We start from the raw sequence: 26779 nt of genomic DNA on the forward strand, positions 1-26779 counted from the left end.
CTGGCAATCGCCCTCATGCACATCCCTACCACAGGTTACTCATTTGGCTGGATGTCGACAAGATGTGCTAGTGTGGCTGAAACAATGACACTGGTAGCAATGCAGCGGGTTCGGGAAGTACGGTTGGACTGTGATAATTTCATTGCCTGCTTTGATCTTGGATGGACGCACCACTCAATCAAAGGTGAGAAAAAGAGTCCGGGTGGCCACTAAGGAGGAATCTACCTTTTTCATCACCTGATGGATGCCAGTGATACCCTGATCAGAGAGGTAAGATTGAATTTCAGTCTCGTTAGACCATCAAGCAGCCTTGTGTAAATAACATCACAGGAACAATTCAGAGTTCTATGGGCCTCGACACAAACAGGACATCCGTGGAGAAGCAAAGCTGCAAGCAGTTGTGCTTGAGAATCAGAAGTATCCTCCAAAAGCAAAGTGCCATTCTGTAAATGAGAGCAGGATTTCACAGGGCCAGCAATGGCATCAACACCTTTCTGAATAATGAATGGATTTACCATTGCGAAGGATTGACCGTCTTCAGTACATGAGACCACGAGGAACTGTGGTGCAGCTGGAAGGGTCTTTGAACCATTAGCCTCATTCCATTTACGTTTTGTAGGCATCGACTGTGAAGATGATTGGCTCATTGTACGAAAATCTCCATAATTGCCAGTGTCTCCGATGGTGCGCTCCTTCCAATTGGGGGCACACCCGCCTTAAGTGATTGTTCACTCCTCAGCTCACATCTCCTGAACACCTGACAGAGGGACCAATCGGCAATTTGGGAAGTAGCAGCTCAGGCAATTTCCCCTCTCTGCACCTGGCCTGTACCAGGGGGTTCGTGCGAACCCTACCTGTCGACCCAGGACTGGGAAGTACGCATTACCCAGTCACCTCTTACGCATCAGGCGCATGTGCCAGTCATCAGGAGCACACAAGGAGGAAGAATAAAAAGAGGAACCTCAAATGCCAAAGCGGAGGAACAAGAGGAGAAGGGAAAGAAAGAAAGGAAAAGGGAACAAAAAACAGTGGTGAGACAGTTCTTATGTCAGCAATGGACATTTCACAACATTTCCCACAATACCTCTTCAGGGGAAACCACCTTGACGAAGCACTGTCCTTGTGGGTGGAGAGGCTTGCATATCCACGTGAAGCTGAGGGCTATGCTGCAGCTGAAGGTAGAGGACCCACTGCCAGAAAGGCCTCAGCTGACTGATCACACTAAGAGTGTCCCACAATGTTCCATCTTCCCTATCCACTCCTGGTCCTTAGCCAATTCCCTTTTCCCAACCCAAGGTGTGATGTGATCCATGCTGAGGGGTGTGTGGCGCATGGGAAGATGTGTCGCGAACGGAGCCTCAGGGATACCGAGTGACCTTCCTGAGTAATTAGCCTTACACTGTGCAGGGTATTCGTGGTGTGGACCGTGCAGATCCCCAAATCTCGTGGGACCAATATGGACACAACTAAAAAAAAAAAAATTTAAAAAAAACTGAGGGGCAAATTGAGACCTCAGACACCCAAACATCGGAGTCAGGACCAATGGAAGGCATTCCCACTACTGAATCAGGGTCTAGACCTGAGCCAGAAGTGGGAACTGTAACCGAGAAGTTGGACCAGATCAAGATTAAAGCCTTGTCTGGGGCGCAGAGGAGGAAACTAGTCATGGAGCAGAGGAAAAAGGAAGGGAAAGAATGGCTTCCTTAAGACAAGTGGAGGGAATAAAGGGGCTTGAATCTAAGACCCCCCAAGAAAAAACTGTCTCAGGTTGAAGAGGGTAGGCAGACCCCCCCCCACAACGTTGAAGATAAGCAGCTAGAGGATAAGGGAGAAATTTCAGACTCCTGCTCCCTGGGTAAGCAAGCCCAGAAAAAACTGAGGCATGAAATATGGAAATAGACCTATAGTACTGCAGTCTCAGTTTTTAAGATAGCAGTTGTCCAGGAAGTCTGTCCACTGGTAGCCATTATCTCGCAGCAGGAGAAACTTTTAGACGGCCCTCTTTGAAAAGATTGGGGAGGATGCTGGTCCAGGACCCAACTTCAGGAGGGTCTATCTAGATCGTGGTGCCCCATTTTTGTCTGTGAGGGGGTGCACACGGTGGAATGGCTTAAGGACAAGTTGCCCATGATATCCCCGTGGGAAGATGCAAAGCTGCTGGTCAAGATGGCAGTGGAGCTCCTTAAGTCCGCAAAGGTATCAATATGAGTACCAAAGATCCTTAAGGATATCTCCCCTATAAGACTGTTCGAGAAAATAGGGGCCCAGAACCCAAAAGTCTCGACAGAAGACTGGAGAGAGTTCAACCACAAGGTTTACCGGAAGGACAAACCCTGGTGGTGGAGGTTGGAGACAAGTCCCTGAAGGCGTTGCGAGACCAAGGCCTGAAATTGATTTTAGGGTTCTCACAGGTCACCATCAGGGTTATCAAAGACCTCAAAGCCAATAATGGCAGCAAGACGGAGACTGGAGGTGCTGCAGATTAATCTGCAGCACGGTAAAGGGGCCTCTGTTGCCCTGGGGAGGCAGGAAGTGGACGTGGCCCTGATTCAAGAACCCTACTTATATAAAGGGGGCATATCGAGCCTTGGTGGCACTGGAGGTAAGTTCATTTGTGCTAAAAATTAAGAAACTCCAGAACATGCATTTATGTAAGACATGGAATTTGTTTCATGCCAATGATGGATTTCTGCTCCAGGGCCCTAGTGACCATTAGAATGCAGCAATGTGAGGAAGGTATCACGAAGGAAATTGTTTTGGCCTTAGCATACCTTCTTTATGAAGACAGCTCTCCTCTCCTTTGGAGTTGAGGAGACTGGTAGAAGCTTGCCACCGACAAGGTGACCAACTGTTGGTGAGATGTGACGCTAATGCCCACAACCTACTCACCTCTACTGTTGGTGTCCTTGCTGGGGCAGCAAGGACACCAACAGTAGAGGTGAGTACCTTCTCGGATTTCTTTTAGCTAACAACTTGGAGGTCCCAAATAGAGGCAATGAACCTACATTCGGGAATAGCAGAAGGGAAGAAGTAATTGACATAACCTTTGGTTCCATGATGATGGGCAGCAATGTCAAACAATAGCATTAGCATTAGAGCCATCCTCATCGGACCACATGTACATTAAATTCAAGGTTGAAATGGGAATCAGAGAGACCATGACCTATAGGAATCCCAGGAAAACAGACTGCGAGACATATAGGAGGAATGTTGACTTAGGCTTATCGGAAATTAAAACCTTGATAAAGAATCCAGTAGATTTTGAGGAAGTAGCAGAGTGACCTCATATCTGGACAACTGCACAATCACCATGAAGTGCACAAATAGGAGTGTGCCTTGGTGGAATAACAACTTGGAAACGCAAAGAAAACAGGTATGAAGACTGTTTAACATTGCGAGATGTAAAGGACAATGGGCAAAACATTGTGAGGCCCTTGTCAACTACAACCTTGCAGTCAGACAAGCAAAGGAGGCATCCTGGAAGGCATTCTGTGAAGAAGTGGAAAACACGGCTGCTCAAGCCAGACTCCACAGAATCCTCACTAGAGTACCAACCAATCCAGGAGGTACGTTGAGGAAGGAGGATGGGGAATATACAAATGCAGCACATGAGACACTGGAACTGCTCCTCAAAACTCACTTTCCTCAATATGCTCTGCCGGACAAGACAGACCAGAATGTGATTCCGGAGAGAGAATGGTTCTCAGGCACTTGAAGAGAGGACTGGGAATCGGCCAAGGGGTGTGTGGGCTTCAATAAAATCCAATGGGCAGTGGGAACATTCCAACCGTTCATGTCACCTGGCCCAGATGGAATCTTTCCAGCTCTCCTACAACAGGCAGGAGAGGATATCATAAGAGTCCTATGCACATTATTCAGGGTTAGCCTAGCAGTAGGAATCATTCCCAATGCTTGGACGGCAGAGAAGGTTGTCTTCATTCCAAAGCCAGGGAGAACTGATCATACCAAGGCCAAGGATATGAGACCAATCAGTCTGTCCTCCTCCATTCTCAAAACATTGGAAAAACTGGTTAATGTATATGTTGGGGAGAGGAGGCTAATTAGGGGCCCTCTACATTCAAACCAACACACATGGTCAACCAGGTCAATCATGTGAGACAGCTTCCATCAACTAGTTGGGAGGGTGGAGAAAGCACTTCACTTCCAAGAAATAGCCCTCCGCATCTTCCTGGATATCGAGGGCAACTTCAGTAACACGACCTTCGATTCCATGGTAAGGACAGCACAGGTGCATGATCTAGGGACCACTATATGTAGGTGGACTAGCACCATGCTTAGTGGAAGGATGGCAGAGGCTACCATGATGAATGAAAAGATGGTAATTAACACCATTAGAAGTTGCCCACAAGGAGGAGTTCTGTCCCCTTTATTGTGGAATCTAGCTGTGAACAAACTCATTGAGGAACTAAATTCCAGACGATGCTTCTGCCAAGGATACGCAGATGACCTTGTAATAGTAATACTCGGCAAATTTACTGACACAGTTAGAAATATGGCACAAGGAAGATTGGACATTGTGCAAGAATGGTGCATTAAACAGGATCTAAGGGTTAATCCTAAGACGACTGTTGTGGTGCCATTCACAAAGAGGCATATCCAACACTTAAGTTGGAACCTAAAGCTCTTCGATGAAACTCTACCTGTGAAGGGGATAGTGAAATATCTAGGGGTAACCTTAGATGAGAAACTAACATGGGACCCTCACATTAAGAGCATGTGCTCCAAGGCAAAAAGTACTTTAGTGAGTACCAGAATGAATTGTGATAAAAACTGGGGCCTAAGCTCCAGAGGTATGTACTGGATATACACCACAGTGGTTAGACCTAGGATTTCCTATCGGGCCGTAGTATGGTGGAAGAAGGTAGAACAGCAGGTTGCAGCTAAGGAGCTTGCTAAGGTGCAGAGACTGGCCTGTTTAGCCATAACAGGCGGAATTAACAGCACACCAACTGCTGGGATGGAAGCCATGCTAGCCATGCCTCCACTACACCTTTGGGTCAAGATGGAGGCAACAACTGGGGCATACAGACTTGAAACTGGTAAAAACTGGATCTCATCAGGATATCCAGAGTTAAACACTAAGATAGTGAGTGAGGTAAATTTAGGAATGGCTGGGGAAATGCCGGCCGACTTTAGAATAATTCCCAACTGCTTCAACAGCCTTACGATATAATAATTGGAAGCAGGGAGCAGTGGGGAAAAAACAGTTCGCCACTGTGCGGGGGACATTGTTTGGTTCACCAATGGTTTGTAATCAGACGAAGACAGGGCAGGGGTGCACGGAGTTCAGCCAAGGCTGGAGGACATTATCTCTCTAGGAAAGGCCTTGGTATTCCAAGCTGAAATTACAGCAATCAGGGCATGTGTGTAGGAGAATATGCATGGGTGCTACAAGGACCGTAGCATCTACATCTATTCAGACAGCCAGGAAGCTGTTAAATCACTGGCAGTGCCTGCAACGAGATCTAAGATTGTTGCAGAATGCCGCAGGGCTCTGGTGGAGACACGGGGAAGCAATAGGGTAAACCTACTGTGAGTCTCTACACACAATGGGTATAATGGAAGAAGACCCTAAATGTAGGATCTGTGATGAGGGTGAAGAAACTGCATCAAACTTAATCTTCAAATGCATGGCATTGAAGAGCAAAACATACAGAATCTTCAGGACAATTAGACCTGAAGAAATTGTGTCTAACAAAAAACTGGTGAAGGGACTCCTTGAACTAGTAAAGGGCATTGGTGCATTAGACCTAAGCTGTTTTAGCTTCCCTGTCAAAATCAAATCAATCCCATAATACACAAGACATATTCCCCAAGGGAGGGGAAAAAGAACAGCAAGAGGATAGACATGCAGCATGAAAAGGAGAAGATGCTATAAAGACTACCAGTAGGGCCCCGTGGTAGCCAAGCACAAACCCGCCAAAGAGTGGAGAGCCCCCTGGGGTGGAGGTGGATACTTATGATGACAGTGGCTCTTTCAATACATGCTAATAGTAATTTGTTTCTGCTGGTTGTAACCATTGGAATGATAGTATACAGTACACAAGGAGAATGACTGAAAATAATGACTTGTTTTGGTGGAAAATATAAATTTATTACTTTCATTTCCAAACTGGTTGGCAGAAGACTGACTAATACTGATCTGGCTTTTACAGATTACAAAGCTGGTTATCATTTGCTTATGTATTTCTTGTATTGTATGTTTCTCAGAATATATGCAAGATTTTAGTTACAAGTGCAGTAGGGATGATTCTTATGTAGTTATTACATTTCTTATTATCACCTTTCTTAAATATCGGGATAGTGTGACCCGTTCCCCACTCTTCTGGGATTTCTTTCTTTGTTGAAAGTCTATACCAGGGCCAGCCACAGAGTGTCGAACTTCATGTGGGCAGCATGTGTGGACCATGGGCAGGCCAAGGCCCAGCCTGTCATTTGGCTTTGCTTGGTCCTTCTCTGAAGCACACCGGAACAGCGTGACATTTCATTTAGTATTACATTGCAGCATTTTTCAGACAGCACAACTCTTGAGTTCAGCAGCATTGTGCTGTCTGCACTGTTTAACGTCTGCCAATTGTTCGTGGGTATGAAGAAATTGTTCGTGGTTATGAAGAATGTTCACAAATATAGTGGCTGTTTGCACAAAAAGACGTGTTCACATTTTTAATGGAACAGAACAAAGAATGTGGAGACTTTATATATTACTGCAAAACTTTTTGGTTAAGTGAGGGGCATACCTGGAACAATTTTTTGATTTAAAACTCACTGTCAAATTTATGAAGGAAAAGGCAGTGCAGGAACAAAAATTAGAACATCCAGAATGGAGTGCAGACTGGCAATTTTAAGTCAACTTGACTGCACATTGCCAACAGAGACACTGCAAGGTAATTTCTCACTCATTTGACAGGGATGCATTTAAAGAGGAAACCGCATTGTAGAAGGGATACATTCTTACAAGACAGTCCAGTTCCCTCAGCTCATTAGCACTAAATATAATGCAAGGTTTGAAGAATTCATTGCGGCCTTGAATGAATTACACGGGTAGTATTATAAAGATTATGAGGACACTGTCAATCTTATATCTGTTTCCAAGCTGTTTTCGAGACCATTTGCCATTTCAGTTGAAAGCACCTCTGTAACTGACTGACCTGCAAGGTAATTCCCATTTTCATGGCTTTTTTTTATGATAAAACTGTCCAGGATGCCTACATTGCTTTCCTCAAGAATTGCTTCCAAGTCTCCACAATGAGGTTGCAAAAGTGCTACAACATTCTGATTGACAAATTTGTGTGAAAGACCTTTTTCTCAATTGTGAAACTAAATAAGTCATGATTACATGGCAACTTGAGTGCAAACTCTGAAACTTGTCTGTGTCTGTCCATATACCAACAGTCTGTAACAGATAAAGATTATATTGTGTCTTCAGCGCATAAAAATAATTAAATAATACTGAAAATTTGTTTTGTTTGTGGCCTTTGTTCTTGAGAAATGAAGTATAAAATTAAGTAGGGTACTGTGCGACTGTACAGCAGCACTTTCACAGTTCTCCCCCCCCCCCCCCACCTCCTTTGTTGATGGACTACATTTTCTAAGGACTCTCCCAATGAATCTCAACCTGGCACCCACCTTACTAACAATTAATTTTATATGATCATTCCACTTAAAATTGTTCCGCACGCATACTCCCAGATATTTTACAGACTTAACTGCTACCAGTGTTTCTTCCGCTATCATACAATAAAGGATCCTTCTTTCTATGTATTCGCAATACATTACATTTGTCTATGTTAAGGGTCAGTTGCCACTCCCTGCACCAAGTGCCTATCCGCTGCAGATCTTCCTGCATTTCGCTGCAATTTTCTAATGCTGCAACTTCTCTGTATACTACAGCATCATCCGCAAAAAGCCGCATGGAACTTCCGACACTATCTACTAGGTCATTTATATATATTGTGAAAAGCAATGGTCCCATAACACTCCCCTGTGGCACGCCAGAGGTTGCCTTAAATTCTGTAGACGTGTCTCCATTGAGAACAACATGCTGTGTTCTGTTTGCTAAAAACTCTTCAATCCAGCCACACAGCTGGTCTGATGTTCCGCAGGCTCTTACTTTGTTTATCAGGCGACAGTGCGGAACTGTATCGAACGCCTTCCGGAAGTCAAGGAAAATAGCATCTACCTGGGAGCCTGTATCTAATATTTTCTGGGTCTCATGAACAAATAAAGCGAGTTGGGTCTCACACGATCGCTGTTTCTAGAATCCACGTTGATTCCTACAGAGTAGATTCTGGGTTTCCAGAAACGACATGATACGCGAGCAAAAAACATGTTCTAAAATTCTACAACAGATCGATGTCAGAGATATAGGTCTATAGTTTTGTGCTCCTGCTCGACGACCCTTCTTGAAGACTGGGACTACCTGTGCTCTTTTCCAATCATTTGGAACCTTCCATTACTCTAGAGACTTGCGGTACACGGCTGTTAGAAGGGGGGCAAGCTCTTTCGCATACTCTGTGTAGAATCGAATGGGTACCCCATCAGGTCCAGTGGACTTTCCTCTGTTGAGTGATTCCAGTTGCTTTTCTATTCCTTGGACACTTATTTCGATGTCAGCCATTTTTTCGCTTGTGCGAGGATTTAGAGAAGGAACTGCAGTGCGGTCTTCTTCTGTGAAACAGCTTTGAAAAAAGGTGTTTAGTATTTCAGCTTTATGCGTGTCATCCTCTGATTCAATGCCATCATCATCCCGGAGTGTCTGGATATGCTGTTTCGAGCCACTTACTGATTTAACGTAAGGCCAGAACTTCCTAGGATTTTCTGTCAAGTCGGTACATAGAATTTTACTTTCGAATTCACTGAACGCTTACGCTAACTTTGACATCGTTTAGCTTCTGTTTGTCTAAGAGGTTTTGGCTGCATTTAAACTTGCAGTGAAGCTCTCTTTGCTTTCGCAGTAGTTTCCTAAACTTTGTTGTTGAACCACGGTGGGTTTTTCCTGTCACTCACAGTTTTACTTGGCACGTATCTGTCAAACGCATTTTACGATTGCCTTGAACTTTTTCCATAAACACTCAACATTGTCAGTGTCGGAACAGAAATTTTTGTTTTGATCTATTTGGTAGTCTGAAATCTGCCTTCTATTACTCTTGCTAAACAGATAAATCTTCCTCCCTTTTTTTATATTCCTATTTACTTCTATATTCAGGGATGCTGCAACGGCCTTATGATCACCGATTCCCTGTTCCGCGCTTACAGAGTCGAAAAGTTTGGGTCTGTTTGTTATCAGTAGGTCCAAGATGTCTCCATGAGTCGGTTCTCTGTTTAATTGCTCGAGGTAATTTTCGGATAGTGCACTCAGTATAATGTCACTTGATGCTCTGTCCCTACCACCCGTCCTAAACATCTGAGTCTATATCTGGTAAATTGAAATCTCCACACAAGACAACAACATGCTGAGAAATTTTATGTGAAATGTATTCCAGATTTTCTCTCAGCTGTTGTGCCACTAATGCTGCTGAGTCGGGAGGTCGGTAAAAGGATCCAATTATTAACCTAGCTTGGTTGTTGCGTGTAACCTCCACCCATAATAATTCACAGGAACTATCCACTTCTACTTCACTACAGGATAAACTACTACTAACAGCGACAAACACGCCACCACCAGTAGCATGCAATCTATCCTTTCTAAACACCGTCTGTGCCTTTGTAAAAATTTCGGCAGAATTTATCCCTGGCTTAAGCCAGCTTTCCGTACCTATAACAATTTCAGCTTCGGTGCTTTCTATCAGCGCTTGAAGTTCCGGTACTTTACCAATGCAGCTTCGACAGTTTACAATTACAATACCAATTGCTGCTTGGTCCCCGCATGGCCTGACTTTGCCCCGTACCCTTTGAGGCTGTTGCCCTTTCTGTACTTGCCCAAGGCCATCTAACATAAAAAACCGCCCAGTCCACACCACACAACCCCTGCTACCCGTGTAGCCGCCTGCTGTGTGTAGTGGACTCCTGACCTATCCAGCGGAACCCGAAACCCCACCACCCTATGGCGCAAGTCGAGGAATCTGCAGCCCACACAGTCGCAGAACCGTCTCAGCCTCTGATTCAGACCCTCCACTCGGCTCTGTACCAAAGGTCCGCAGTCAGTCCTGTCGACGATGCTGCAGATGGTGAGCTCTGCTTTCATCCCGCTAGCAAGACTGGCAGTCTTCACCAAATTAGATAGCCGCCGGAAGCCAGAGAGGATTTCCTCCGATCCATAGTGACACACATCATTGGTGCCAACATGAGAGACCACCTGCAGATGGGTGCACCCTGTACCCTTCATGGCATCCGGAAGGACCCTTCCCACATCAAGAATGACTCCCCCCGGTATACACACGGAATGCACATTGGTTTTCTTCCCCTCTCTTGCTGCCATATCCCTAAGGGGCCCCATTACACGCCTGACGTTGGAGCTCCCAACTACCAGTAAGCCCACCCTCTGCGACCGCCCAGATCTTGCAGACCGAGGGGGCAACTTCTGGAACAGGACAAGCAGCCATATCTGGCCGAAGATCAGTATCAGCCAGAGACAGAGCCTGAAACTGGTTCTGTCACACAAACTCGAGACGCCTTCCGTTCAGCCCTCCGGAACGTCTTTCGCCCCCTGCCACACCTCGAGACGACCTCCCACTCTACCACGGGTGAGGGGTCAGCCTCAATGTGAGCAGTATCCCGGGCAGCCACAGCCGTAGTCCAATCGGGGGATGCGTGGGACGAGCTGGCCGTTCCCGACAAACCCCCATCCGGACCCCCACAGTGATGCCCATTGGCAACCACTTAAAGCTGCGTGACCGAAGCAAACACTGCCTGAAGCTGGGAGCGAAGGGATGCCAACTCAGCCCGGATTCGAACACAGCAGTCACAGTCCCTATCCATGCTAAAAACTGTTGTGCAAAGAACGTCTGAACTAATCTACGGAGCACAAACAAATCGACACAAAATTTAAACGGTTATTAAAATACAAGGTTGCGTAGTAAACGCAGTAATGCTGCTACTTGCGCACTGCTGACACACTGCTCGGCAGCAGAAGGAGACTACGCGATTTTACACTATTCAGGTACTAAAGTGCGATGCTACAACTCTCAAATACTATAATACGCCCGAATTAATGCATTTCAATGCATAAGCTATAGTGATTAAAGGGCACAGAAATTCAATGAGTGAGGGACAACCAGAGCAACAATTGAGTCAGGATTTTGCTACACACGGATTTACTTTCGAACTGCCACATGTGTAGCTGTGGCAACAGAAACCTCAGTACCACATGGACCCAGCATCAGAAGCAGAAGCTCATCATCCATCATGGAGGTGGCCACACAACACGTCTCCCCTCTAACACTGCCTACGTAAGTGTGATCTCTGTTCCATTTTAGGAACCATGGGCCTTTTTTCAGTGGCTGATTTTAGAAAACTTACTGCTCTGACTCCTCCAAAGACGCCAACCCAATTTGTGCAATAGGCACACTCCTCCCGCATGAGCAACAAAAGGATTTGTTTCTGTTATAGTTCCCAGTTAGGTTGATTTTGCACGAGTTCTGAGACTGACAAATATCCATTTCTTCATCAAGTTCGAACTTAATAGTCGCACTCTGACTTTCTATTCTAAGAAGCAGTCACTGTAGAAAATACTGAAATGGTCGATACCAGCTGTTAGCTTTAACCACAACATCAAGAAGGTGAACAGTCACTTTGTCCTTTTGCAACACTGTAAAATCTCAATTAACCTTCACTTTTGGGACCACACATTAGTGAAATGCTGAAAAGGGCGGAATAAAGAATAAAAAGAATGAAACAAGTCATTTAGAGGGCTCAAAGTGGTGTAATTTGTTTGTTTGTTGTTGCTTCAGGGCACAAAACAGCTGAGATCATAACGGCCCATGACATAACTTAAAATGGTCAATTACTGCAAGAATCTGAAGTCGACAATACTCAGAGCCTAATCGACTGGAGCATGGGGATAGTTAAAAACAATCACTTCCCCTTTGAGGAAGCTGCCCAAACAGTTGAAAATTAAATTTCCTTCACCATATTACTACGACAAATAAAAAGTAAAATGCGAGCTATAGCTCATGCTGTATCTGCTAAAAGATCTAATAATTCAGGTGGCAAACATACATTAAAACAAAATGATAAATCGGCATATGGTCAGAAAATAGCGCACCGACAAGGTTTGTTGCAGAGTGGTGTAGGGTTTCCACTTAAAATGATAGTGACTGAAATGACAGTGCCTAATATGCAGCCTAGCTAAAAGAATCTCCTCGCACCAAGAGGGGCAAGAGGAAGTCATCCAAGCCATTAGGGGTTTTTAATTTCCCGGAATTTGTTCCCATATAGAAAAGACAACTGTTCATGCCAGAGTGACACAATGTTCCTATGTGTGGCAATACAGAGATCATCTGGAGGCACATAATAGCTAAAAGGCCAATGTAGTCTGACTGCAGACTGGCAGCAGCATTGGCAGCTTCATTGAAAGACACTCTGACAGGACCAGGGACCCATGTGAGCACAACACTTGCTCTATCATCATATATTGGCTTTGCTGTACTACAGGGTGGTACGTGTATAGCACACAGAGATTCTGGAGTGTATTAGGTGACTCTAAACATAATACACAACTGAGGAGCCTGTGTCATCAGATGTACAGGGTGGCCTGACAGAGGACGGAAAGCCAATGACAAAGGAGCATCCGACATCAAGACCAGTCTTAGACTGTTTGTTATGTTTTATGGCACAAAAGCAACTAGGGTCATATGTACCCAGGTCAGAACTGTAGAACACGAAGAAATAGATAGGAGTTAAAAATAACTACACATTAATCCCAATTGACAGAAGAGAATACAGCTAAAAACAGGGACGTGGAGAAAGGTCTATGAAATACGCCATGTAGAAATGGAGGTTCTGAACTAAAGATTAAATGTTCTTCGCCATATTGTTACGATGAATAAAAAGTAAAACGCAGTTGACTGCCGCGTATCGTTTGCTAAAACAGGCAGTAACTCAGACGGCAAGAACAAATGTAAACCTAAGTGGTCACAAAAAGGGCGTTCAGTCAGGAAATGGCAAACCATCAAAAGTTGATGGCAATGAGTACAAAATGGTGCGGGAGCACCACTTAACAAACGGCAATGGCTAAAAAGACAGTGACAGAAATGCTACCTAGCTAAAATGATCTACTCCTGGCGAAGGGGCTAAGAGGAGCTGCTGGGAGAGGCTTAATAACATGGGTCTTGTTCCCATGAACGGAGGGCCAGTGGGGATGCCAAAGTGACACCACCTGCTGACAGCCGGCAACACAGAGATCACTGGAGGGAATGTAAGAACTAGTGGGCAGAGGTATGGGGACTGCAGTCTTGGCAGCAGCATCAGCGGCCTCGCTTCCTGTCAGATCGACATGTCCAGGAACTCGCATAAGCATCACAGTGGGCCCATCAGGAGTGAGCAAGTGACAGCTTTCTTGGATCCGTTGCAACAAGGGATGGACAGGGTACAGCAAATACAGGCTTTGATGGGCACTGAGAGAGTCAGAGTAGATGATGCAATTGAAAAACCTGTGTCACCGGATGTACTGCGTAGCCTGATACAGGGTGAAGAGCTCTACTGTGAATACTGAGCAGTGTTCCGGAAGCCGACAGTGAAAAACTTTGGCGCAAATGACAAACGCACGCCCAACACCATGGTCAGTCCACGAACCATCAGTGTACACAAAGGTGCTGTTGCAAAGTTCTAGACAAAAGTCATGAAACTGAAGGCAATAGGGTGAGGATGAAGTAGTGTCCTTAGGAAAAGAATGAAAGCCAAGGTGAACACCAGCCGCCACAGGAAGCCAACCAAGATGGTGAACAGTTCACATCCATCGCGAAAGTGGCAGGTAGTGTGAAGTTAAGCTGCTGGTGTGAGAGCTGAAAGCGAATTCCGGGAGGTAATAGAACACAGGGACATGCCCCATACTGATGATCACAGGAGTCATTGAAGGAGGTGGCACAGGATGGGTGGCCATGCATGGTAGACAAACGACTGCATGCACATCTACTGAGGAGAAAGTCACGGCGGTAAGACAGTGGTAGTTCGCCAGCTTCATACAGACTCTCAACTGGACTAGCGTAAAAGATGCCAGTGGCCAAAGGGTTGCCACGATGGTGGATAGTATTGAGATGGCTTAAGAGGGACAGATGTGCAGATGCACAAACGAAACACCCATATTTGAGATTCGATTGTACACAGGACCGGTACAAACAGAAGAGCATGGTTCAAATTGCTCCCCGGGAAGTACTACTGAGGGCACGCAGGACAATGAGGGACTGCATACAGCATACTGCCACGCATGTCAGAATCAGTAAAGATAATCGAGACATCGCTGAAGACACCACTCGGTGAGAAAGGTCCATAAAGAACTGCAATAAATGGCAAATTTGTCAGTGAAAAGGGAGCCAAAGATGCCCAGTGGGAGACAGGCCATTATAGGGTTAGTGGCGATAGCAACGATGACGACACTCAGCGTGGAACCCTGAGGCACACTGTTTTCCTGGATAAAGGTGTCCAACCAGACAGAATCCACACATACAATGAAAACTCGGTCTTTTAAAAATTTCTAAAGGAAACAGAGCATGCAGCCACAGAAGCCCATGTGTAGAGAGTACAGAGGATACCAGTCCTCCTGCAGGTGTCGTAGGCTTTCTCCGACATAAAACTCAGCCACAGTCTGGGATTTCTGCAGAAAACCATGCAGTGGTTAGTGAATTGCGAGACTCGAGCCACCATACCAGATGGACATGAATCATGTGTTCTATCACCTTGCAAACACACCTGGTGAGAGAAATGAGGTGGTAGCTAGAAGGAAGGTGTTTGTCCTTACTGGGTTTAGGTATAGGTATGACAGTGGCTTCACGCCAGCATCTGGGTAATGTGCCTCTTGCCAAGACGCAGTTGTACGTGTGAAGCAGGAAGTGCTTGCCCGCAAGAGAAAGGTGCTGCAACTTCTGAATGTTAACACTGTCTGGCCCTAGGGCAGAGGATTGGGATGAAGCGAGAGCATGATCTAGTTCCCTCATAGTAATGGCGGCATTGTAGCACTGACTATTCTGGGAAGAGAAGGGATCGCTCGAGCCACCTCCGCTTGTTTCTGATGGAGAGAGGCAGGGTGATAGTGGGAGGCGCTCACTCTCCACAAAATGGCAGCCCTAAGTGTTGGAAGTAGCAATAGGGTCCATGATGACATCATCTGCTACTGTCAGGCCAGAAATTGGGGAATGGACCTTGGTCCCAGAGAGCAGTCAGAAGTTGGCCCACATGACGGAAGAGGGAGTGGAATTGTTAAAACAACTAGTAAATGAAATCCAGCTAGCTTTTTTTTTTAATCCCGAAGAACGCAATGATACTGTGCACGCAACCGTTCATAATGAATGCAGTCTGCCATTGTAGGATGATGATTAAAATTGTGGAGAGCATGTCTCCGCGTGTGGATGGTGTCGCAGCATGCCTCAGTCCACCAAAGGACTGTGTCACAGCACGGTACAGACGAAGTGTGAGGAATGGAACATTCTGTGGCAGTAACGATAACATTGTTAAGATATTCTAACTGGTCATTGCAACTGGGAGAATGTTTTTCATCGAAGGTCACCAGGGAATAGTAAAGCCTCCAGTTGACATTATAAAGCTGCCATTTGAGTGTGCACATAAGTGGGGGACAAGTCAGCAATTGGATGGCACATAGGAAATGGTCACCTGAATACACATCAGAGAGAATGGACCATTTGTGATGATAGGCAAGCTGGGCAGTGCACACGGAGAGGTCCAAATGGGAACAGGTATGTGTGGAGTCTGAAAGGAACGTGGGTGCTCCCACGTTAAGGAAGATGAGGTTAAGGTGACTGAGAAGGTCATCCAAGAGGGCACCTCTCTGATAGGTTCTGGGTGAGCCCCAAAGGGAATGGAACACATTAAAGTCACCAAGCAGCAGAAATGTGTGTGGGAATTGCCCAAAAGCTGGAGGAAGTCTGTCCTGGTGACACCGAATGACAAAGGGATGTAAATGGTACAAAGGGAAAAGGTCAAGTGAGGAAGAAAAATGCGGACTGCAGCAGATTGAAGCCAGGAAGTAGGGGAGATGGGTTGACTATCAGCATCATCCCAGATGAGCAGCACAACTCCCCCATGAGATGGAATGCTGTCCTGGGAGGGGGGCAGGTCAAAGTAGACCAGAAAGAAAAGTAAGAGCTAAGAGGGATCGTGAGGTTGCAGTTTTATTTCCTGGAGGCAGAGTACAAGTGGACGCTGCTATTCTAAGAGAAGCCACAAGCCCTCTTTGTTGGATTGAAGGCTGCGAACATTCTACTGGAGGAGAGTCACTTGACCCATCTAGGGAAACTTTTTGCATCCTGTTCTGTAGGTACGACTTAAAACACTCATATGCTATTCCATTTATACCATAGAACTGTAATTTCTGCAACATAATGTCATGATTCACACCTTCAAATACTTTGGACAAGTCACAGAAAATTCAGAAATACGGAAGCGTCCGATCCCGCCCGTCTGATTTGACCCACGACGTCACAAATATGGCAGAAACACCCATAAACCACGATTCCAATATGGCACATATAAAGTCGTTACGTACACATAAGAGGACGAAAATACATCGAAAAACAAACACACACACTTTCCAAAAAAGCCTAATGACACTAATGGGACAAGTGCGGGAAATGGGGTGTTTTTGGGTGGGGGCAAACTAAATATAAACAAATTTAGACACCCATCCCCATACAAAACCACACAAAACGACGGAAAAAACCGACATTGCAAAACTCCCCAAATACCACTAAACACAATATCATCTGGAATCGGACACTTCCCTTGACCTATATAGCTCAACAGCAGCTTCTGATCCCATAAATTAGGATCAAACACTTCCTTTGGCCTATATAGCTAAAAACCATCTCCCGATACCTATACCAACACACACAGCCACACATTGGGATCTAACACTTCCCTTGACCTGTGCAGTGTTAATTTTATCCGTCATATCCATTCCTGAACAAAAACAACAACCGATTAATTTTACTAAAATTACCACACGACGTACAGCGAACAACACTAAATTAACCTTCACACAAAATCGTTAATTCACTGAAATGAATTCCAGTACAAACACAGCCAACACACTAACAATTCTTGATAATGAGCAAAAGCAAACTGAGCCCATTACACCACACAAACGAAAACCCTGAATACACCACCCAAGAGCACAACAAACCACAACACGACAACATCTACAAACACGCCACTCACAAACCAAACTCCGCGCCATCATGACGTCACACACGACAACACCCTTACGTCACGGGTCAAAGCCAACGCATGGGATTGGACGCTTCTGTCGAACCGAAAACTCCTATTGGTGACATTTTACTATTTAAAGACTATTACATGGACAGTGAAATTGTATATTGCTGTCTCAGTGGAACAACATTTTTGAAATCCGAACTGTGATTTACTAAGTATCCCATTAATGTTGAGATGGCTAACCATTCTTGAGTACATTACTTTCTCGAAGATTTTTGAAACTTCTGTAAGCAAGGATACTGGCCGAAATTATTAACATCTGTGGTGTCCACCTTTTTGTAGAGCGGCCTGCCAATGGATTTGAGTTTCTTGTCTACTGGAACAAACACACCACCTCCATTTCCCATTTGCCTATCCTTTCAATACATACTTAAATCTTCCCCAAAAATCTCACTGCTATTAATTTCAGGCTTCAATCACCTATCTGTACTTAATATTTGGGAGCTTCACTGTTTTTCATGAGCGCTTCAAACTAACACTTTGTTGAAGATGCTTCAGCAGTTTTGCATTGGATTTTAAGACTCTCGCCTGTGTGTTTCGACTGACCTGAATTGTCCTCACAGCGCCACATTCAGTGACTAATTCTCCAAACCAAACTGTTACCTGTTAATGTAAATCAGACCTTAAGGCATGCTAGAGATCAGCATGTCATTGCAATTAATATTTCATACTCATTGGCTTTTCCATCTCACAACCAAACTATTGTAATGATCAGTCTGTCTTCACAATCTACAGTCCAAATAATAATACAGTCGAAATAAATAATGTCATGGTTTTGTTCTAGATCTGAGGACATGTTACGTCAGATGCCAAACTACATCATAAGTCAATGTTTGGCATAAACAGGTTCAACTGAGCCAATAAGTCTTGTTACGCTCCTTATTTAACATACACCGGATTTTGATAAATGTAACAATATTAGAGAAGGAAAGTTACTACTCACAATACAGCGGAGATGCTGAGGCGCGATAGGCACAACAAAAATATTCACAAAATTATAGCTTACGGCCATTAAGGCCTTTGTCAGCAATAGACACACATACAGACGCGTGCGCGCGCGCCCGCACATGCACACGCGCACACACACACACACACACACACACACACACACACACACACACACACACACACACACACCTGCAGTCTCAGATAACTGAAACCACAATGGGATCAGCAGCACCAGTGCATGATGGGAGTGGCGACTGGATGGGGGTAAGAAAGAGGCTGGGGGAGGGATAGTATGGTTGGGGTGGCGGACAGTGAAGTACTGCAGTTTAGATGGAGGGCAGGAGAGAAGGTGGGGATGGGGGTGGGGGTTAGTAGTGGAAAGGAGATAAATAAAAAGAAATTAAAAGACATGATGGTTGTGTAGTACTGGAATGGGTACAGGGAGGGGGCTGTATGGTTGATGACATTGACTAATAAAAGTTGAGGCCAGGAGGGATATGGGAACGTAGGATGTATTGCAAGGAAACTTCCCACCTCCCATAGTTTGTCGGTGGCCATGCATGCAGACAGGCAGCTTGTTGGTTGTAATGTAATTACATTCTCTGCCAGGGCTTCGATTACCTCTCATCGTATCCTGAAATGAGAAATGTCCTGCCCACTATCCTTCCCACCCCTCCTACAGTGGTATTCTGCCATCGAGCAACTCTTCACAATATACTCGTCCATCCTTAAACAACCCCTACTCCCAATCCCTTACCTCATGGATCATACCCCTGTAATAGACCTAGATGCAAGACCTGCCCTATACATCCTCCTACCACCACCTATTCCAGTCTGGTCACTGACATCACCTATCCCACCAATGGCAGGGCTACCTGTGAAACCAGTCATGTGATTTAAAAGCTAAGCTGTAACCACTGAGCTGCATTTTATGTAGGCATGACAACCAACAAGCTGTCTGTCCGCATGAATGTCCCCCGACAAACTGTGGCCAAGAAACAAGTGGACCACCCTGTTGCTGAATACACTGCCAAAAATGATATCCCTCATCTCAATGACTGCTTCACAGCCTGTGTCGTATGGATCCTTCCCACCAGCACCAGCTTTCCGGAATTGTGCAGGTGGGAACTTTCCCTGCAATATATCCTACGTTCCCATAACCCTCCTGGCCTCAACCTTCGTTAGTCACTGTCCTCACTCATCCATCCCCCTCCCTGTACCCATTCCAGCACTACACAGCCAGAATTTCACTGCCACACCCAGTCTTTTAATTTCTTTTTATTTCTCTCCTTTCCACTACTTACACTCCGCCCCCTCCCCACCCTCACTCATGCCCTTCGTCTAAACTGCAGCACTTCACTGTCCATCACCCCCACCATACTATCCCTCCCCCTCCCCGCCCCAGCCGCCTCCTTACCCCCACCCAGCCATCACTCCCATGATGCACTGGTGCTGCTGCTCACGGTGCCGTTTCAGTTACCTGAGACTGCAGACATGGGTGCAAGTCACGTGTGTGTGTGTGTGTGTGTGTGTGTGTGTGTGTGTATACACGTGTGCCTATTGCTGACAAAGACCTTAATGGCCGAAAGCTATACTTGTGTGAATCTTTGTTGTGCTTATCGCGACTCAGCATCTCTGCTATATGGTGAGTAGCAACTTTCCTTCTCTAATATTGTTACATTCCATCCTGGATTTTCCATTGTTGGATTTTGATGAATGGTACACATCCGCCATTTAAATGCTGTCACAGGTCAAAGCAGGGGAGTGATATTGGCAGATTCAATATTTCTCACAAAATTAAGTGGGCCATTAGGATGGAGAAATTATTCCCTATAACAGAGTCCTGCAGTATTGCTAAAGACTGCATTGTAAGAAGCTGCTTGTCACCACAGAAACTGAGCATAGGTACTTAGATGTTAATATAAAGGAGGATTGAAAACGAGATGCATCCCCTTACAGAATGCCAAGTGGAGAGTAGCCCTGTGGAGACAGCAGGCTGCACCTTCCATATTCAGTGGATCCACAACACCTTTGGTTTGTTCTTCAAACTGAGGATCTACCCTTAATGTGGGGAGTGAACTATCTTTTCTGTGATGAAGTCACCTTTTGCCTACCATGGACTAGGAACTACAGCATACACTCTACCACAAAGTGGCTGAACAAAGGACACAAATTCATCAGTTGCTCCAACAATGCTACTGCACATAGGTTTGTTTGACCTTTGCAGTTAGTAACAACTGACAAAATAACAGTCTCAAGTTCTCTCATTCTTGACAGTTTAGTAATAAGGAGCCAAAATCACAAGAAATGATTTACAGGCTGTACTGGTAATCTACATCTACATATTTTGTTTACCAGTGTGAGGTATACAACTGAGGATAGTTGTCATTCTAATTGCATAAGGAATGTGATAAAATGATTGCCTGAATGCATTCTGCAGTTAGTCTCTCTCTTGAGGTCCCCATGACAAATGTGTGTATATTCTTCACTTAATACTGGCTCTTAAAACTCTGTATGTAGGCTTTCATAAAATAACTGGCATTTATCTTCGAGAGTATGCCAGTTCAGATTTTTCAGCATTTCTGTGATGCTCTTATGAGCCAAACAAACCTGTTACCTCGTCCAACCCTTCTGTGTATATGATCAATAAACCCTGTTGGTTCAGCTAATGTTATGAGTTGGACACCCCCTGAAATCATGGTTGCAGTGACAGGCTGATTGGTAGCAAAGTCCAAAGTGTGTGTCAGATTGGAAGGTGACAATCTGGTTGAGTTGTAAAGCAAATGAATGATAAAGCAGAAAATCTGGTTGTGGTCACAAAATGACCAGTAGGGATGCACAAGTGATTTATAAGCAAGCTTCATTTTATGACGACTCCATGTTCCCAGTATGTCACTAAATCCTGCCACCTGCTCGACCTTCGCTTGGTACTACGAAACCATTACATTTCATACGCCTGCAAACTTACACTCAAATATCTGTGCAAGTTAAATGATCACAACTGCATCTCACTGATGTTTTAGTCATAGGATGCTACTTTTCAGCATTCTGTGAAGGGTATATTTTACGTTTCTAAATATTTAAAGCAAGTTGCCAGTGTCTACACTACATTTAAATCTTGACATGATCAGGCAGAATATTTATGCAGCTATTCTAGATAGTACTTCACTGCACAAACTGCATTATCTACAAAAGTGTGTGATAACTGCATTATCTACAAACCTGTGTTACTATTGGCAGGTGATTGTAAAGGCAGAGTGTAGGTAATTGGCCACTGAGATGATAATTGCAAACCAAAATATAATAAATAATAACAAGAAAGCTGCTATGGAAAAACATAACTAGCTCTATTTCTCACCACACTACAAACGTCAACTCATTCGCTCATTTAATTACACATACAAAGCTCAGGTCTTGGGCTACTATGAAGAAAGTACAATAAATATTAAACTTTTTTCCAATTATGCTTGAGCATTTGTCACAATCTTTTGTTTAAAGACACATTTGCGGCTATTTGACAGCAATAAGGACTTGCCTTTACGTTCCTGGCAGAAGACTGGATGTACAGCGCCTCGGGAAATGGAAGCAAGAACGGTGCTGGCAGATTTTCGAGCAACTGCCTGTCGATCAACAATACGTGCTTACCGGTAACTGCTTCACATACGTTGTCTGTTGACGGTGCATAGTGAATATACCACTGCCGCACATTTACTCTTACTTTCAAACATTCTGCGGGTTTCCTTGACGAGAATGACGCCGCAGATACTTTGTAGATACCACTTTTAAGTTCTTGAATAAGTCTGGACAATGTCCTCTTACTTTTGAAGCGCGTTGAATCCGGGGCGAAAAGAACATACTTTGTGTCAATTTGTAGCAAAGGGTTTCTTCCACCAAATTTGTCAGTTAATCTTAGTTCCAAATCCAGCAACTTTACTTTCGAAGAGAGATTGAAGTGCCGGAAATCGAAGGGTGGATAAGGAAGAACGTCGCTAATGACAACCACCTTGAGATTTGGAAAAAGATGTAGAAACGATTCAACAGTTCCAACAACATCGTTGTCAAAATTTTCGAATCTTCGTATTACTAAAGTGACAATACTATCGTCTGAAAATATATTGGTAGACTTTGGAGGAAGATCAGTTTTTTGATTAAAATCATAAAGTCCTCTGTCAAGCGTTGATAATAATTTCCATATACAAAATAGCACTATTACGTTCAAGATCACTACAAAAAAAGTCACAATTCTAGCTAATTTCATTCGCATAATCCCGTCGCTTGAGGGGGCATATACAACTTTGTTGACTACATCTTACTTCAGCGTACTGTCATATCACCAAAGACTATCACATCCAATACCATTCTGGATAACAAATGACAAATGCAAATTACGAGGTACTTCATCCTTTTCGAGTAATGAATTAAGAAGAAAATTTGAATTTCTAGAGAACGAGGCGCATCTGTTACGTACACTTTGTAAGACAAAAGTAGGAAGAGAGAGTTTGCTTGTATCCATTATCACAGTTGACATGGACACCAGGAAAACATGCAGAGGTTAGCCAAATTCTGCCAGGAGCTTCGTTTTAGAAAAATGCTTTATAGAAAAATGAGGTGACAGAGCTGCTACTTGTCTTTAAATTGCATACGAGACTGTAAGACACATTGTATGTAGGGTTCAGTAAAAGCAAAATCATTTCATAGTTTGGTGTAACTGATGAGAAGTACAAGCAAACTTTTTCTATTAGAATAACTTTTTGGGTTATTTTGTATCAGTAATCGAAGTTAGGTTCACGATGACATGTTAAAAAGTAAATGGCGTTAGTTTTCTAACAATATTTAACGAGATCCATTAATGCCAAATCGTGAAATTGGACGTCTACTAGCGCCAATGGCGTCAAAGATAATGAACACCGAGAAATAACTACTCAAAAGAGTTAACTTTTAAACCAAGCTTCGCAGTAGATTCACAAATACATCGAAAATCACACACATTTTATTGTGGAAAGAACAATATGTGAATCCCTCAAAAACAATTGTGGCAGAATCTTGTAGGAAGACCTTAGAAAACCCGAAGAAATTGTAGTCTTGTGTAAAGGCTGTAAGTGGCACGCAAGTTAAGCGTCTAGAATCTCATTTATAACGTAGAAACCAGGATTGAGGCTAGCAAAGTAAAATCAGAAATGCATTTCAGATGTTGTCTTTCAAAGTCCAGGACTGAGCCACATATTAATCGTCACACCTCTGCAAACGCGATTGCTATAAATAACTGAAATTGCTAAAATTGAGGGAAAAGGCTCAGAACTCAATGGAATCCCAATCAGATTCAGTAAAAAATTGGGACCTGAGTTAGAACTTCTTTTAACTGTAATGTATCATAGATTTCTTGAACAAAAATTTGTGGCTACTGGTTGGAAGAAGGCCAACGGCCTTGCCGCAGTGGTAACACCGGTTCCTGTCAGATCACTGAAGTTAAGTGCTGTCGGGCTGGGGCTAGCACTTGGATGGGTGACCATCTGGTCTGCTGAGCAGTGTTGGCAGGTGGGGTGCGCTCAGGCCTTGTGAGACAAATTGATGAGCTACTTGATTGAGAAGTAGTGGCTCCTGTCTCGGAAACTGAGATACGGCCATGAGAGCAGTGTGCTGACCACATGCTCCCCCGCCAAATCTGCATCCAGTGACGCCTGTGGGCTGAGGATGACACGGCAGCTGGATGGTACCGTTGGGCATTCCAAAGCCTGTCCAGACGGAGTTTAGTTTAGTTTTAGTGGTTGGAAGAAAGCACAGGTCACACCCATCTACAGAAGAGTAGCTAAGTGATACAGAAAATTACACTCCAGTGTATTTGACGTTTATACCGCAAAATACTATAACATACTCTAAGCTCCAACATTATGAAGTACCTTGAACAGAAATACTTCTGCAATATTCTGAAAACTTAGGTAATGCAAAACTCAATGTTGCTTTACTCGGATGATATTCTGTAAGGCCATGGATCATGGCAGTCAAGTAGATGCAGTTTTCCTTGACCTCTGAAAATAATATGACTTGTTACCACACAAGTGCTTATTAAATGAAAGTAAAATCTTAAGCAATATCAAATTAAATTTGATAGTCAAATTAGGATTTCTTGTTAGGGATGATGCAACACGTTATCTTGTATGGAAGAGTAGCTGGTGTGCTGAGGCTCTTGCTGTACTTTTTTTCTCCACAAATGATCAGTTATCTCCAATGAAGTACTACCTGAAACAGTCTGTACAACTTTCCATCCAGTGCTTGGTAAGACTTCAAAGGGGTACAGAGATTGGCATCTCACTTTAAATAGTTAGAAAGCTAAAATTGTGCACCATACATAATGCAAATATCAATACAGTACATATCAACTCATACAAGTACATGTGTGTTACTAGTTGTGGGGCTATGAAATGGAACAATTTCATTGTGTCAGTTGTAGATAAGGTAAATGGCAGACTTCAGTTCAATTGTAGGATACTGAAAAAATACAATCAGTCTATAAATAAGATGACTTACAAAACACTTGTGCACCACATACAGAGTTTTGCTCATGAGGGTGGGACTCCTGCAAAATAAGACGGAGAATATTAAACATAGTCATATAAAAATGGGTGACATGAATGCTCACAGGTATGTTTGTCTCACAGAAGAACATCATGGAAATGCTGAAAAACCTAAACTGGCAGCCACTTAAAGATAAATGTCATGTATCCTGTGACAGCTAACATATAATCTTTGAAGTACCTTATTAGGTGGTGATTTTGAAATGCACTAAAGCCTTCTACACATTGCTGTCATAGGGACCACTAAAAAAAGATTAACTACATCATACACAGAGACATTTAACCAGCCATTATTCTATACTTCATATGTGAAAGTAAGGAGAAAAAACCTTTATATGTGGTACTATGGGAAGTTCTATCATCCATGCATTTCACAGTGATCTGATGTGTATGGTTGTAGATGTAGAACTGGACGTCAGAGTGCTGTAGCATTTCCACACAAACACAAACATATCAGGAATCCTTTTATGGAGGTAAAGGAACTGATAAGAAAGTACCCATTTAGTATGTGGTTGAAGTTAATTTTACACATTAGTGGGTAAGTGGTTAAACCTTTTTATAACAGCATGCAGCACTACTTTCGGGGCTACATTAAAGCTAGGCAAAATATAGAGTATTTCATTCACAGCCTACCTTTATATTTTCAAACAGTATTGACAGTGGACAGCAAATGTCATAAAGTAGTAAGTTTACTGTGAAAGTATCAGTCTGCTCACAAAGGTTTCTAGAGTGAATACCACAAGTGATCTATACTAAATATGTCTGTGTGACAAATTCTGTCTTCCTAATTGAAGGACTGCCCCAGGTTACATTACTACGAGTCATTATTGAGAGAAAATAGGAACTCCCTCCCTCCCTCTCTCTAGCTACATTTGCCAACTGAATACATTGTGCTGGGACTGCATTTCAACATATGGACTGAAGTGAGAGGTTGTACTAGGTGGGGTGGGTAGAGGGAGAAAGAGGCATGAAGGGGGAGGAGGGGCATCTAGGGGCTTGGAAAGAGGCTGCAGGTGTGTGGGATAAGAATTTAGGAGGGAAGGGCAGCAGATGCATGTGCACAGGAGCCTGCGAGTTCATGCGGCACATGATACTGATGACGTAGAGACATGTATTGTGAGGTAGTGATTGGGCTTGTAGCAACAGAACCTCCAGGCAAATTGAGAATACATCAGGGTCTGCAACAGATGAACCTTTGCCACACAATGAGAGATGCAAACACAACATCCAAACAAAACTGCAAGTGTGACATAAATAAACCAGAACCAAACACACACATCAAAAATAGTTTTGCATCATTCCGGTCCCCAGAACTCCTGAAGATAGACATTGACTGTGGATATTGTATCACAGACACAGTCCCTTTGACTGTTCGTAGATGTCACTACACCTGCCAAAAGATGTAAACAACCATGCATTAGCAGCACCTATTAGATGGAGGGGGTCCGACAGCCAATCAGTTCCAGTAATTCCACCAGAAAGGAGGTACACAGCTTGTGTTGTGTGTAGTTCAACCATGCCTAGACGGTCAATACCAAGGTTTGATCGCATCCTCATTGTTACTTTGTGCCAGGAAGGGCTCTCAACAAGGTAAGTGTCCAGGGTTCTCAGAGTGAACCAGTGATGTTGTTCGGACATGGAGGAAATACAGAGAGACAGGAACTGTCAATGACAACCCTCACTCAGGCCGCCCAAGGACTACTACTGCAATGGATGACCGCTACCTATGGAATATGGCTCGGAGGAAGCCTGACAGAAACGCCATCATGTTGAATAATGCTTTTCATGAAGCCACAGGATGTCATGTTACGACTCTAACTGTGCGCAATAGGCTGCTTGATGTGTAACTTCACTCCTAA

At 44.0% G+C, this 26779-nt stretch overlaps 1 protein-coding gene across 1 annotated transcript in view; it reads right to left on the reverse strand.

Moving 5' to 3' along the window:
* Window positions 1-22662, reverse strand: part of LOC126190992 (ribitol 5-phosphate transferase FKRP) — a 57822-nt gene extending 35160 nt beyond the window's left edge. Inside the window, exon 1 of the mRNA XM_049931669.1 lies at window positions 21884-22662. Coding sequence (XP_049787626.1) covers window positions 21884-22612 — 729 coding nt within the window. The 5' untranslated portion in view covers window positions 22613-22662. The remainder of the gene's footprint in view (window positions 1-21883) is intronic.
* Between the last annotated feature and the right edge of the window lie 4117 nt (window positions 22663-26779).

This window comes from Schistocerca cancellata, chromosome 6 (genome assembly GCF_023864275.1).
Source record: "Schistocerca cancellata isolate TAMUIC-IGC-003103 chromosome 6, iqSchCanc2.1, whole genome shotgun sequence".
NCBI lineage: Eukaryota > Metazoa > Arthropoda > Insecta > Orthoptera > Acrididae > Schistocerca > Schistocerca cancellata.